The 13820-nt window shown below is 43.0% G+C and overlaps 1 protein-coding gene and 1 non-coding gene across 3 annotated transcripts; one reads left to right on the plus strand and one right to left on the minus strand.

The window, feature by feature from the left end:
* Nucleotides 1-1053: 1053 nt before the first annotated feature.
* On the plus strand, nt 1054-12546 carry Znf286a (zinc finger protein 286A). Of its 2 annotated transcripts, none has more exons than XM_021176327.3 (6): nt 1054-1118; nt 1431-1561; nt 2425-2510; nt 5432-5546; nt 6661-6750; nt 9560-12546. In XM_021176327.3, the coding sequence occupies exons 1-6, from the start codon at nt 1060-1062 to the stop codon at nt 10771-10773; spliced, it is 1695 nt and encodes a 564-aa protein (XP_021031986.2). In that variant the 5' UTR covers nt 1054-1059; the 3' UTR covers nt 10774-12546. The 2 variants fall into 2 exon arrangements, with proteins under 2 accessions (XP_021031986.2, XP_085686049.1); XM_085829923.1 differs by having other exon boundaries at nt 2440-2510.
* Nucleotides 12547-13288: 742 nt separating this feature from the next.
* Nucleotides 13289-13431, minus strand: LOC115032647 (small nucleolar RNA SNORA67). Its single transcript, XR_003838281.1, has one exon. It is a non-coding gene; the product is annotated as a small nucleolar RNA SNORA67 (small nucleolar RNA).
* Between the last annotated feature and the right edge of the window lie 389 nt (nt 13432-13820).

The raw sequence follows: 13820 nt of genomic DNA on the forward strand, positions 1-13820 counted from the left end.
GTGAGGCCAAGGGAACAGCAGACAGATTCTAGAAGAAAAGTCAGGGTTTGAGGTTTTTCAGAGAAAGGGAATTGGAGGTTTTGCAGCTGTACAGATCTGAAGTGGGAAAAGAAGGCATAGATTACCAAGGACCATTGCCTCCCTCTCTGAGTCTCTTTCTCCCAATGGATCTAATGAGTCTGGAGCACAGTGGGACCTCCAGTAGGAACCCAGTGGGGATGAAGGAAGTAGAGGAAATAGGATGTCTTCATATGGAGAGATTATGATGGTCACAGAGGGAGAAGCGGTGGAAGAGACAGGGAGTGTAGGAGCAATGACAGACGTGGAAGAGGGTCCAGAGCATAGTAGAAACAGAGAAATGAACAGGATCTGGTGATTAGATGGTGAGAATCAAAAGTTGAGTGTCTTCTCGTTTTGGCATATGCAAATGGTGCACTGGAGTAAAATGCACGCACTGAGATGGGGCTGTTTGGACACAGCGACTTTCAAGTAGGTGTAACTTAACCACAGGCCCTTGAGAGTCCAACTTTTTTGACAAATGAACTTTTTTTTTCCTTGCAAAGAACTTACTGCTCAAGTGTGTGGAAACCGGCTCAATGTTTTCAGCTCTGCTCATACACGTTTTTACGATTGCAAAATAGATGAAATACAAGTCCATTGGGATAGCTGAGAGTACTACATGGATCCTGCTCTAAAACTACAGCTTTCATATAGTTTGAAGACAAAAGATGGGTTTAGGGAAGACCAAACCATGGCTAAAAGCCATATACACATGCCAACAGTAAAGAAATTTGGGCTGAAGCTACATAGACGTAATATGCAGAGAGAGAGAGTGCAAGGTGCAGAGAGAGAGAGAGAGAGACTTTGTCTCCCACGCCCCAACCTTCCGGTACTGCGGGATACCACGGACGATGCACCCTTTTCTCTCGCGAGAGGGAAAGATCCCGCTGTGCAGCTGAGCCACTCGTGGTCCCAACCTGCCAAGAAACAGGGGGTCGGGCAGCGCGCAGGTGCTTCTGGGAGTTGTAGTTCCTGGATTTGCCCCGCAAAATGTCACGCATGCGCGACTCAGAGCTAAGCGGAGAAGTTCGTAGCCTTTGTCAGGCCCGGGAAGAGAGGTGAGTTTCTTGTTAGGATGCTGCGGTCCTCGGTTTACCTCTGCGGTGGTCCAGTAGTTGTTCTCTGCCAGGGAGGACTGGAGTTTGTAGTTCTTGAGCTTCGTCCCCTTCCTTCCCCGCCCCACGAGCCATCCTGGACCCCAGTGCAAACTGGGGAGCTGGACAGATCTGGAGGAGTTGTCTGTGCCCTCTACCTCTCAGGCACCCAGTCCCCTAGGGGACAGCTCCAGGAGCCAGAAACAGACAGGTGACGACTCAGATTCAGGATGCTTTCCCTGGTTTCCCACGTGATCTGAGCGATGCTCTCTACAGAGCCCAAGAGGGAAGAAGTCCTTCGAGGCTCCGTGGACTGCTGACTGTGCGAACAGGAGAACCAGACCTTCGGGGCATGGAAGAGGTGGTGATCATGGAGACGGGTTTGGCCGAAGCGCCTCAGAAAAGAGGTAGAATTGCTCATGGGTTGGTGTGCATCATGGAAGAGTGGAAATCTTCCTTTTGAAGGGGAAACCCACCGTTGTCGTGGGTTAAGTGGTTCTTGGGAAAAGATGGCGACTTGTCAACGCTATCTTGAGGATAGGTGAGCTCTGAGACGTTGCAGGGCTTACTATGGGTCAGTCCCCATTCCACTTAAGTGTGCTGCACAATGATCCCACCAGTGCGGACATTGTGACAATGTAGTCACAAGTTCTTCCAAATTACTGCCCCATCCTGGTTTCCATCGTGGATCCAAGAATTCAACTTTGTAGTCGACAAAAAATATTTTTCCATACGTTATCCCACTTTATCCATAGTTACCATGAGTGCTGTTTCAATACAGATCGCTCACGACCTGCTTCACAGGCACGGAAGGTAGGGGCTGGCTTCAGCACTAGGAGACCTGTGTATCATAAACTCCTGTGCCAAAATTCCCTCCAGGGGTCCTTTTCAGGTTGCTAGATGTCACCTCAAACTCAACCAATCAGAATTTGGAAGTGAGATCTAGCAATCTCTGCCTTAAGGAAGCTTTAAAGGGATTAAAAAAAAAACAAAAACAAAAACATTGAGTCTACTTTAGGTAGATTATAATGGAAATTTACTTATTCTAGTTTGTAGAACAGAGAGTTTGAGGGGATACGTCATGAGTAGAGCAACTGAATTCAAGCCTAGAGGAGTTACGTGCCTGAGCATATTTTACAGTACCGGAAAGTAGCAGTTTGTTTTGGATTCCTTGTTAACAGGGAGTGCATTTGGTGTGGTGGAGGGGTTTAGATGATACAGAGTAGAGAGCCAGGTCCAGACCCAGTCCCTACCGCTTTCTTCCCTTTAGCTCTGTCTTCCCCAGATTCTCTCCTTTCCCACGAGAAGAGTGCAGAAGGAGACGTGGCTGCTCTGAGACTCACAGCCAGATCCCAGGTGAGTCTCCATGGGTTACTGAGATCAAATTCCACCTTGTGTCTCAGAGCACAGATGCACTCCCTTTGTGATGTGGCATTTCGTTGTCCACAGAGCCCATCTAGAGACCTGAGTTCTAATTCTAAGAAACTAATGGACTCAGTAGAAAATATTTTCTGCTTACTCATAGTATCTCTCTTCACCATCTAGTATTTCTTGTCTCTCTACAGGCAGGTAAGTCACATTTCTCTTCTTTCCCAACTCTGCTGATTTCTGTATTTGGTCATGTGGAAAGCTAATTTAAGGGTCATATAGTATATACTTCTTAAAACTTGCATTTCTCTAAGGGAAGCAGCACACATATGGCTGTAACTAGGAGCTTAAGAAAACACCTTAAATGCTGAAGAGATGGGAATAAGAATAATAATACCTACTCAGTTAAAACTTAGATATGGAATGGTCTGTGGTTGTACTAATTACAGGTTCATACTGCATTCTGCAGCCCCAAAATCCCTCAGTCAGCCTGTTCTCGATACAATGGTTGTAAAAATGACTTCTGGCCCTTTTTGGACTTTCTGAACTGCCCTGTGAGTCTTGCAGACTTAATTAACCCCAGGGGCTTACATGCCATCTACAGATACCCATCTTACACTGGCTTGTGCAAGGAGGTATCTTTACTGACCAAACTAACTGTTTGGCTAGATAAAGGATTTAGGCAGTAACGTAGAGAGCTAGCATGTCCATCTTGTCAACCTTTTTCTAAAACTTTGAGAGTTTTGCCCACAAGCAGGCTTTTTTTTTTTCATGCCATCATCAAACAAATGTAGGCTTGCATCATTGAGGTTGGAAGGTTGGGCGTTCTCCTGCTGCTTATATTAATTCTAGCAGGATATAAAGAGTCATTTTCTGCACCATTACTGATGTTAACCAGGTGTAATTGTTCGAGGAGTATAACTGTGCGCACGCTTGTAGACACATTCCACCTGTAACTTCAAGGTGGGATCAGTTCTATCTGATGCCTCCCAGGCCTGAATTGCCCAACACAGAGGGACAGAAAAATCGGGATACAGATACCAAAAGAAGAGCGAGCAGTTTTCATGCCTGGATACTAGATTGAAGACTCTTATGTCATCATGGTGGATCTTTTATGGATATTTTTAAAGTCTGTCCTTTTTTAATGTTATTAGATTTTATTTAATGCTAATACTGGAGATTTTGTGTTCAAATCTATCTGAGTTGATTAGGGTTTTCTCCATCTTTTTCTTACTAGGTTTAGAAAATATGTATATTAACTTTAGTTCTCACAGATTTAATAAGCAGCACAGAATATATAGGCATGATAAGTTTCTTCCCCTTATCTCCTTCTACAGAGGATAACTGTCTGGTGATTATAGTATTGAATCCAGATAAAGTTTCTGCTTTTATCCTGTAGGTCTCTTTCTGAGTTGTTCTGATTCTTTGATATGATCTGTGCGCTCTTCTCTTGTATTTATGTGTTTTTAAATTACGTTTTCAAGAGTGCTGTGCATCTCCCAAGTATTTAGCCATTTAAGACTGGGCTTGGCATTTTGCTCCTATTTCTGTTTTTATGTTCCAATATAGTTTGGCAGTTACCATCAGCTATGGCTTTATTACATTCCTATTTGGAAATTTACTAAAATCTACTTTGTTGGGTTTTGCAAATATTTCATGCATGTTTAAATAGAAGGTGCTTTATGTTCAAGTAAGCATCTGTTACATTGTTTCAGCAAACTTGGAATATTGTTCCCATTCCCTATGGCTTTACTTGAAGGGGCACAGTCAGTTCCAGTATGTAGCCAACCACTGCCTTTTGTCGTTGTTGTTGTTGTCATTGATGCTACAGAGATATACCCTTATGGCATTTTCCTTGTAAGCACTTTTGAATACCATCTGTAACCTTACTCAGCATGTCACATTTTCCAACTTAATGGCCCTTTACCTTGAATTAATTCCACATTTCACCAGATTTGCTGCTCGATGCCAGTTCTTTCGTTCTATGACCTCTCTGTCTTCCTGAAGACTACATCATGGTGTGTGTGTGTGTGTGTGTGTTTATTAAGGAGTTATAGGGGAAGTATGCAGACATGCTCTTTGTTTCTCACTATGTATATCTTAATTTTTTTGACATGAAAATGGTAGTTTCTCCATGGTGCAAACATAGTCTTATTTCATGTTGAGTCTCACACTGCCTGGTACTCACGGAAAGTGCGTAGACTATTGGGGATCATAGAGTATTGGGGCTGTAAACACTGTGAGAAAACCCACCGCTTCCCTTGTTGAGTGCATCTTGGCCTTCTGCTTTATTTCCATTAAGAACAGAATGAAAGGAAGAGGTATTGTGTTAGTCAGGTTTCCCTAGAAGAACAGAGCTGATAGAACAAACCTGCAGAAAGGAGCTTTATTGGGGTGGCTGAGAACCTGTTCCAGCTAGTCTGGCAGCAGCTGGCTCCTGACAGAAAGACCAAGAGTCCAGTAGTTGTTCAGTCCATGAGGCTAGACTGGTGGTCGGAACGGCTAGTCTTCAGTCTATGTCAGGATCTCATAGACGTCGGCTCTAATGCCAGTGAACAATGCCTGGGCAGCAGGATGTATAGCTTGCCAGTGAGGCTGAGAGCAAGTAGGCAAAGCAAAAGCTTCCGTTTCCTATGTCTTTTATATCTGCCACCACGAGAAAGTGTGGTCCAGACTTAGGGTGGGTCTACTGAAGAGATATGGATTTAAGGTGAACTTCCTACCTCAAATGATCCAATGAACAAAAAACAAAAACAAAAAACAGAAAACAAAAACCAAAAAAACTCCCTCACAGGTGTACCCAGCTGCTTGGGTTTATAGAATTCCTGATATAGTCACGTTGACAACCAAGACTAGCCACCACAGGTATCAACTAAAAGATGATGAAAAAAAGTATATTTGTGTCTTAGGAAGCCGTGACATTCAAGGATGTGGCCATGGACTTTACGCCAGAGGAATGGGGGAAGCTGGATCCTGCACACAGGGCCGTGATGCTGGAGAACTACAGGAACCTGGTCTCACTCTGTAAGAACAACTTCTTCCCATCGCTGGGAAATCCACTCACAGGGCTGTCGTTACCTCATTGAGAATGAAATGCAGTAACAAGCCATTGCTTTTCATTCCGTCGTGTTAAACTGTTCCTTTTTGGCATAGAGGAAGAAAATGTTTTATTTCGCTGGAGGCTGGGCATTGACTCTGAGCCTTACATGTACTAAGCACACATGCTGCCACTGAGCTGTAGCCCCACCCCATTCTGTCCTAGATCCTTGGTGAAGTGTTTAGGTATCTGTGTATCAGATTCAAATAACTACCTATTTATACTAGCTTCAGGGGGAGGAACTTAGGAAAGCAAAGGTGCCATTGGAATTTTGTGTGTTTGTTTATAGTCGATGGACTTGTCTGTGCCCTGTCTTAACTATTCACTTAGCATCCTCCTATGTGGCCAAGGTGACCATCCTCAGCTCTGGGCATAGGTTACTCTTCCAGTTAGAGAGCTGAACAGAAAAAGGAGACACTTTCATTTTGAAAATTCAACTAATAGGCATATATCCACCTGGGAAACAGAATAGGGCAGAAAGAGGGGGGTGCTTGTGGCCCATTTTGGATCCTTTGTGCAACACTCTGTGCATGTGAGCGTGCGAGCATGCATGTATGTGTGCACTTTATTTAAGGGTGGAACAGACTATGGTGGCCTCTGTCAAACCCTCATTTAATAAATCCCGAAGGAAATTCTAATACTTGGAAAAGGAAAAAAGGAAAAACATCAAAAGACAAAAACAGTGCTTGCAGTCACAGCTTGGGAACACCACTAAAGACCTCTATCATTCATATTCTCTCCCGAGTTCATACCGTTCCCCTGGGCAATAAGGAGACTGAAAGACTTGTCTTCCTTTACAACAGACAAATTTGTCTTTACAAACTCTATTGAGCCTTGCACCAGTCTTAGACTCTTGCAGACATTTTAAGTTCCATTGAGAGGTCCTTCTTCCTTCACCCCAGATGGCCTCACAACATCCTGTCTCCTCTGTAGCTGCAGGGCATGGGCCTAAATTCCAGTAGAGATCTCTGTGCCCACCATAAAGATTCGTTTTGTTCATTTTACTCTCTTCCTTTCCTTTCCTTTCCTTTTAATAAACAGGGCTTCCCATTTCCAAACCTGATAACTATAATTCAGAAGATGGAAAAGAACTGTCGGAGCTTGAGAAGTCTCCCAAGTGCAGTGACTCAGGTAGGTAAGCCGATGGGGCTTCGGATGCATCAAGAGTGAACAAGTGCGCTTTTCAGAGCTTAGAGAGCGTTAGAAACGCCTGTGCACCTTGATTGTCAAAATATTTGAAAATCAGATGTTTTTAAACATATGTCAAAATAAAATAACCATCATTGAAATTAAACATTTTTTCACTCTCCTCTCCTTCCTTTCCTTTCCCTTTTTTTTCAACAGTAAAAATACATAAAAACATTGTTTCTATGAATTTTTACAAGTTGAACACATTCACGTCACTACTGCCAAGATCAAGAAAGAACTAGTCTCCTGAGAAGCACTCTTGTGCCAGGTGTTCAATCCCCTCTCTCCTTAGGGAGGCCTTGGTAACACCGATGGTTAGTTCTGATGTCTGGTGAGCCTTATTTAAGTGGAATCACTGTGTGTTCTCTGAGTCCGACGTCCTTCCTGAGCTTTCCCCGTGAGATAGAGCCATGTTGCAGCGTGTTGCTGAGATTAGCTCACGGTATGTGCTCCATAGCCTTCCATCATTTCAGTATCCCAGTTTCCCCATTCTCCCACAGACAGGCATTTGGAGAGTGTGGGTTGTCTGAACCCTGCTCCTGTATATATTCTTCCACGTGCCTTTCGATGAACACGTGTGTGTGTGTGTGTGTGTGTGTGTGTGTGTATGTGTGTGTAAAATGTACATATTGCCACAGAGGTTTACAAAATCTTTCCATTATGTCTCCACTGGAAGAAGTCCCAACTTCTAGTTTTTCCACATGTTTATCAGCAGTTAATATTATCTGTGTTTATTTTAGCCATTTCTACAGATAAGTAATGTCTTTTGCTTTTTAAGAAATTAAAATTTTAGGGATTCAGATAAAGACCCCATTCTCCCATTCTCTAGCAATAGCCACTTTGTCTTGAAGTTGGTATGAATTATTCTTGTATTTGCATGTACAGGTATATGTATGCACATGCATATATACATAAAAATGTATACTTTATTGCTACAGTTTTTCTGTGATCATTTTTAAGCTCCACTATTTCATTTTGTTATCAGTCTATATTAATATGTAATGAACTGTACATTTTTTTTCTTTCAAACAATACAGAGTGTGGAGGCAGTGCATCGTGTGGATAAACTGGACAATTTGCTTTTATCTGCTGGCCATTAGCAGAGCTGCGTGATTATCTTTTACTTGTGTTCCTCTTGAGAACTGACCTTAAAGTAGATGCCTGGAAGAAGATATATAGGCCTTAAAGTATCACATACTGGTTTATTGGCCACCAGTTGACTCAGTGGCTCTTGTCCATCTTGTAAAAAATGCCACTTCGTGTTCATTTGCGTTTCTCCGAGTGCTAAGTCTGAACCACGTGAGCACTTGTGATTATTGCCTATTCAAGGTGTCTTGATTTGTTGGAGCTGTTTGTGTACTTTAGACCCTAATGCTTGGTGGTGGTGCTGTTACAAAATGAGGAGGAATAGAGTCTTCCAGTTTGGGGTATATTTAATAGCCCCAAAGTTAGTAAACTTTCAAATTTCAAGGTCAAAGTTACTGATTTTTTTTTTCATTCCTAGGGTTGGTACCCAAAGCCTTGTACAGATTCGGCAAGCACTCTACCCTCGAGTTGCATCCCCCACTTTTACTAATTTCTTTAAGATTTCATCTTAGGGGCCGGAGAGATGGCTCAGAAGTTCAGGATACATATTTTCTTGTTGAGGACCTGAGTTTGATTCTCAGCACCCATGTCAGGCAGCTTACAGCTGCCTGTGACTCCAAGCTCCAGGGATCCAAGGCCTCTGGCCACTGTGGGCATCTGACTCACACATACATATCCACACATAGACACAGACAGACAGACAGACAGACAGACACACACACACACACACACTATTAAAATAACTTTAAAAAAACATTTATTTTTACTTTACGTGTATGAGTGTGGGCATGGCGAGAGTGTTGGATCCCTTAGTACTGAAATAACAGAGCATTCTGAACCTCCCTGTGGATCCTGGGAATTGAACCTGGGTCCTCTACCATAGCAGGAAGTGCCCTTAACCATTGAGCCATCTCTCCAGCCCCAGCCCTTACTAATTTAAGTTTATCTGTTGTGAATTGTTGTGTTCTACTGATGTCAGAAAGGTAATCTGAATTTTATTATAAAATAATCCAGTTTTGTCATGCAGGTATTTATTTTTGGAAATGATGTGAAACGTATCTTTTCCATACTTAAAGCCTATAATCCAGCATCGTTGACTAGGTAATCTTTTGCCACTGGTTTGTGATGCTACCTTTAGGAGAGCCCACTTCCCTTATAGATATTTGAATTTCTTTCTAGACTTATTTGTCCGTGTTTTAGTAGCATACTATTTTAATTACTAAACAGTACTTATAATAGTGTAGTATTATACCGTTGTTATACTGTATCTTAGTAAATTATACATACTTAGCTATACATATCTGTGTGTGTAAATTCCTGGCTATTTATCATAGCAGAAGTTATTCTCTACCGTGTGGGTTTCCTCTCCAGCTCTCACACACTCATTGCCTGCCCCTCTGCTGACACTTTTTTCCCATCTTTTTCCCTCCTTGTGTTATATTTCTGATCACCTTTCCCCCATCCGATTCTCCTGGATAACGCTATTCATCTTCATACTCATGCCCCTCGATTTCCTTCTTATTTTACAAACCATCCAGTAAGAGTGTCAGATCTCCTAACTCCACAAAGGCATGCTTCCATCTTGATTCATCTTTACCTGTTATAGGACCATGTTACTGTTGAGCACAGAAAACAAAGAACATGTGCATTTGCAATGTCTTTTCAGACATGGAAACCAGACCTGAGAGCAAAGAGTCAACTTCAGTGCTAGACTTTTCCAAAGAAGAGCCAAACAGACTGACAGAAAACACTGCTTCTGACTCCGACATTGAAACTGCTCATGAATGTGAGGGTTGGTTAGAGCATCGTCAAAGGAATCGGGAGAGGTACCCAAGACAAATGTCTGCTCACAGGAACTCCCTCCCTGCAGAAGAAGATGGTGAACGTGATGTATATTGGAAAAGCTTCAGTCAGAAACCTCTCCTTACAACTGATGACAGAGACCCCAAAGGATCCTGGGACATTCACACGCTTGGGAAAAGACTGAAGCAGAAATCAAAGTTAATGACAAAGCAGAGACATGATAAAGAGAAAAAACCTCACAAGTGTGTTGAGTGTGGCGAACTCTTCACTTACCGTTCGGTACTTCTCCGACACCAGAGAGTTCACACTGGAGAGAAACCGTATACCTGCAGTGAGTGCGGGAAGTCCTTTAGCCACAGAGCCAATCTGACTAAACACCAGAGAACCCACACTAGGATTCTCTTCGAGTGTGGTGAGTGTAAGAAAACCTTCATCGAAAGTTCATCCCTTGCAGTACATCAGAGAATTCACATCGGGGAGAGACCTTACGAATGCGCCGAGTGTGGGAAAGGCTTCAACCGAAGTACACACCTGGCCCAGCATCAGCTGATTCATACTGGGGTGAAGCCTTACGAATGTAACGAATGCGACAAAGCTTTCATCCACTCCTCAGCTCTCATTAAGCATCAAAGAACTCATACTGGAGAGAAGCCCTATAAATGTCGAGACTGTGGGAAAGCCTTCAGCCACTGCTCATCTCTTACGAAGCACCAGAGAGTGCACACGGGAGAAAGGCCGTATGAGTGTAGTGAGTGTGGGAAGACCTTTAGTCAGAGCACGCACCTTGTTCAGCACCAGAGAATCCACACTGGAGAAAAGCCCTACGAATGTAACGAATGTGGGAAAACATTCAGCCGGAGCTCAAATTTTGCAAAGCATCAAAGAATTCACATGGGAAAGAAACCCTATAAATGTGGAGAATGTGGGAAAGCCTTCATTCATTCGTCAGCTCTTATTCAACACCAGAGGACTCACAGTGGGGAGAAGCCTTTCAGGTGTAACGAGTGTGGGAAAAGCTTCAAGGGCAGCTCCTCCCTCATCCGACATCAAAGAACTCACACTGAAGAGCAACCCTGAAAGGTGCTGAGTGCTAGGTGAAGGTTGGCTTTATTGCTGCGTTTCATAGTTGATTGTTGAAATAGAGAGACCTTAATATGACCCTGGGGTGTGTCTGTGTGTGTAGGATTTCACTTGTCCACTGTATAACTCTGAACAGCAGGTAGGAAATCCCTTCTACGCATTGGCTTGATAATAGTGAAAACCTCTGGCTATAGTTCTCAAAATTATTGTTCCTGGTTTTCCAAATGCCAAATTTTAAATTCAAGGAATGTTTGGGAGACAGTAAAACTGTGAATTTTGTGAAATCTGGTTTCACTGTGCTTGGTCACAGCAGGGACTGCTGAAGCCTCTCGTTTAGTAAGGAAATCTTTTACTTTGTAGATTAGGCTTGAGACATACAGCCGTATCCTTGGGAAGACACAGCTCAGTCACTCTAAACTCAAAGACAGACACCCACCGTATGTATCGTTTCCTTTGAGAGTAATTTCTGTATTAAAAAGTAAAGGAAGGTTGAGAGATGAAAACTGCTTAGGATTCCATCCCCCACAAAGAGTGCTATCTAATGTGATGAACTTAACTAACTGCACTTATAAAAGTTTCTAGGTTAGGTTTACATGGACTGGATTGGTCGTTGACTCACATAAATGGCATCGCTATCCTTTTGTTTTGGAGATTCTCTAGTTCCCTTGGGGATCTACCCTACGGTACCTAACAGATCGGAGTCTTCTCTTGTCTTCCTGTGCCAACGTCCTCTTTTCTCATCTTTGCCATTCATAGAGCCCTTGGCTTTTTATAATCGGTTCATCAAGGAGAGTTTATTCCGATAGATTATTCAGTGTTTGGCGAAGTGTGCCCTGTGACTTTTAGAAAGCTCTCTGGGTGTGTTGCAGTTTGAACATATCTGAAAGGTTGATAAGGGTCAATATATTATTTGATTTGGGTCCCAGGCAAGCACACTGAAGCAACTCTGTGGCAGCCTGGCGTGCTCTCGAGTATGGAAAAGCTCACAGGACAGCCCTGAAGTGACTTACCCAAGGATAAGCATCTCTTTCTCCCACTTCCCTGGCTTTCATGCTTGCTCACATTATTTTATTATTCTTATCTTCCATACATTAGTTGGTCTTTATCCCTGACCTCTCATGTAAACACACCATGAAATCATAGTGATCTATTATGATTAGTGACGGATGTGACCAAAAGCCATTGAGAGGATGGGAAACACAAAACAAAAGCTCAAGTAACTATTGAGTAAAACAATACACAGTGCCAGCTTTTTATTATTCTATTCTGTATTAGTTTATACGGGAATTAAAATTATAGGAAAAGTAATCGCAGGTTTTTAGTTTTTTTGCCTTTCTATACCATTCTATTTTATGTTCTTCTCCTCTGTCTGCCGCTGTAAAGAGACACCATGACCATGGCAACTGTTATTTAATTGGGAAACATTTAATTGGGTTTGGCTTACAGTTCAGAGGTTTGTTCCATTTTTGTCATGGTGGGAAGCATGGGGGCATCCAGGCAGACATGGCGCTGAAGGAGCTGAGAGTTCTATATCTGGGTACACAGGAGCAGGAAGAATGAGCGAGCCACTAGGCCTGGCTTGAGCATCTAAAATCTCAAAGCTTGCTCCCTAAGTGATACAATTCTTCCCAACAAGGCCACACCTATTCCAACAAGCATATACTTCCTAATAATACTCTTCCATATGAGTCTATGGGAGCCATTTTCATTCAGACCACCACACCCTCCCTCTGTTGTTCATTTCAATAGACCTTGCATTCTATGACTAAAGCGAGCCAAAGATCCCACTTAATTCCATCATCCTGGTGATAAAGTTTCAACCCTTGAATCTTGGAAGGACATATTTGGTCCATTGCAGATCATCTCCTAACTCTTGCAATATTTTTTTGTTCGGCCCTGTGCTAGATCACCGGTGTCAAGGAGGCAGGAAGAGGGATAAACCCGTAAGAAATCAGATGGAGTAGAAAAGTTGTAATGAACTTGCCTTTCCACTAGGAAATGAGCCCATTCTACCCTCTTAGGCCAGATTGATAAGCAGGGTGGAGCAAATGAACACAGCCCCTGCAAAAGCCCAGGAGCTCGGTAGTCCTCTCAATCTCCTTGTTTGTTTGGGGTTTTTTTTTCTGTTTTTTCTTTCTTTTTGCCTCAAAAGGGAAGATGTCCATCCCTTGGCTGCCTTCCCTCCCCACTCCAGCTGTTCCTCAGCCCCCCAGGACTAAACCCTGCACTAGGTCTATGTTAGCAGGACAGCCCCTCAAATGAGGTCAGCAACATGGAAATGTAGAAAGTCAATGTCTCGAAGAGTCCTCTTGTCCTGTCACCGGGTTGATAGCCACACCCTTAAGGCCAAACCGTCCACCTAGACAGATTCTGAGCATGTAGTTATCCCTGCTGGTGGGAAGGGTCATAATGGATGACTAAGGAAGCCTGCTGCACATCCATGCCTCTGGCCTAGGTCAAGAAAGATAATATAGCCATCAGAGGACGCTACCTATCCTGACTAAGTAGATATACATGTAGGCAGCCAGAGGAGGGCAAAGGAAACAAGAGTTCCTTGTTCACCAAAGACCTCGGGCTTGCCTGGCTTTCTTCCAAGTTGCTACATTCCTGAAAGTGGCACACAGTCAGCCCTTTGGAGAGGGAATCACCTTGGACAATCTACTTGATTTTTAAGGTTGCAGGATATTGGGAGCAGTAGAGTGGGAAAATAAGAGAAATGGCATGCTGAAGTATTCCTAGCCTTAGGACGCTACTGTATATCTCTTAATTTTGTCAGTTAAGACCTCTTCAGTATCCTCAAAGCTTAGACGGAACAATTCAACTGGCAGCTAAAATCTTACTAATGAAGTAAGCCCAATGCGAGCTTTTCAAAGTTGAGTCTGAGTTCTCCCATCCCCACTTAGCAAATGTGTGCTCTAAAAAAACTACATTATATAAATAGAAGGACGGCAATGCCGATAAGGATCTGATACACATTAAGCAATCCAACCACCCATGTGCTCCCATATGCTCATGTGTGCTCTCAAACACATGTATTCTTTATA

The sequence above is a fragment of the Mus caroli genome, unplaced genomic scaffold, assembly GCF_978045245.1.
Source record: "Mus caroli unplaced genomic scaffold, Mus_caroli_1 scaffold_13, whole genome shotgun sequence".
NCBI classification, from domain to species: Eukaryota; Metazoa; Chordata; class Mammalia; order Rodentia; family Muridae; genus Mus; species Mus caroli.

Coding starts and splice junctions, on each gene's coding strand:
- Znf286a (XM_021176327.3), top strand. CDS start 1,060: ATGCGCGACTCAGAGCTAAGCGGAGAAGTTCGTAGCCTTTGTCAGGCC. Junction 1,119..1,430: donor TGTCAGGCCCGGGAAGAGAG/GTGAGTTTCTTG, acceptor TGCTCTCTACAG/AGCCCAAGAGGGAAGAAGTC. Junction 2,511..5,431: donor GACTCACAGCCAGATCCCAG/GTGAGTCTCCAT, acceptor TTTGTGTCTTAG/GAAGCCGTGACATTCAAGGA.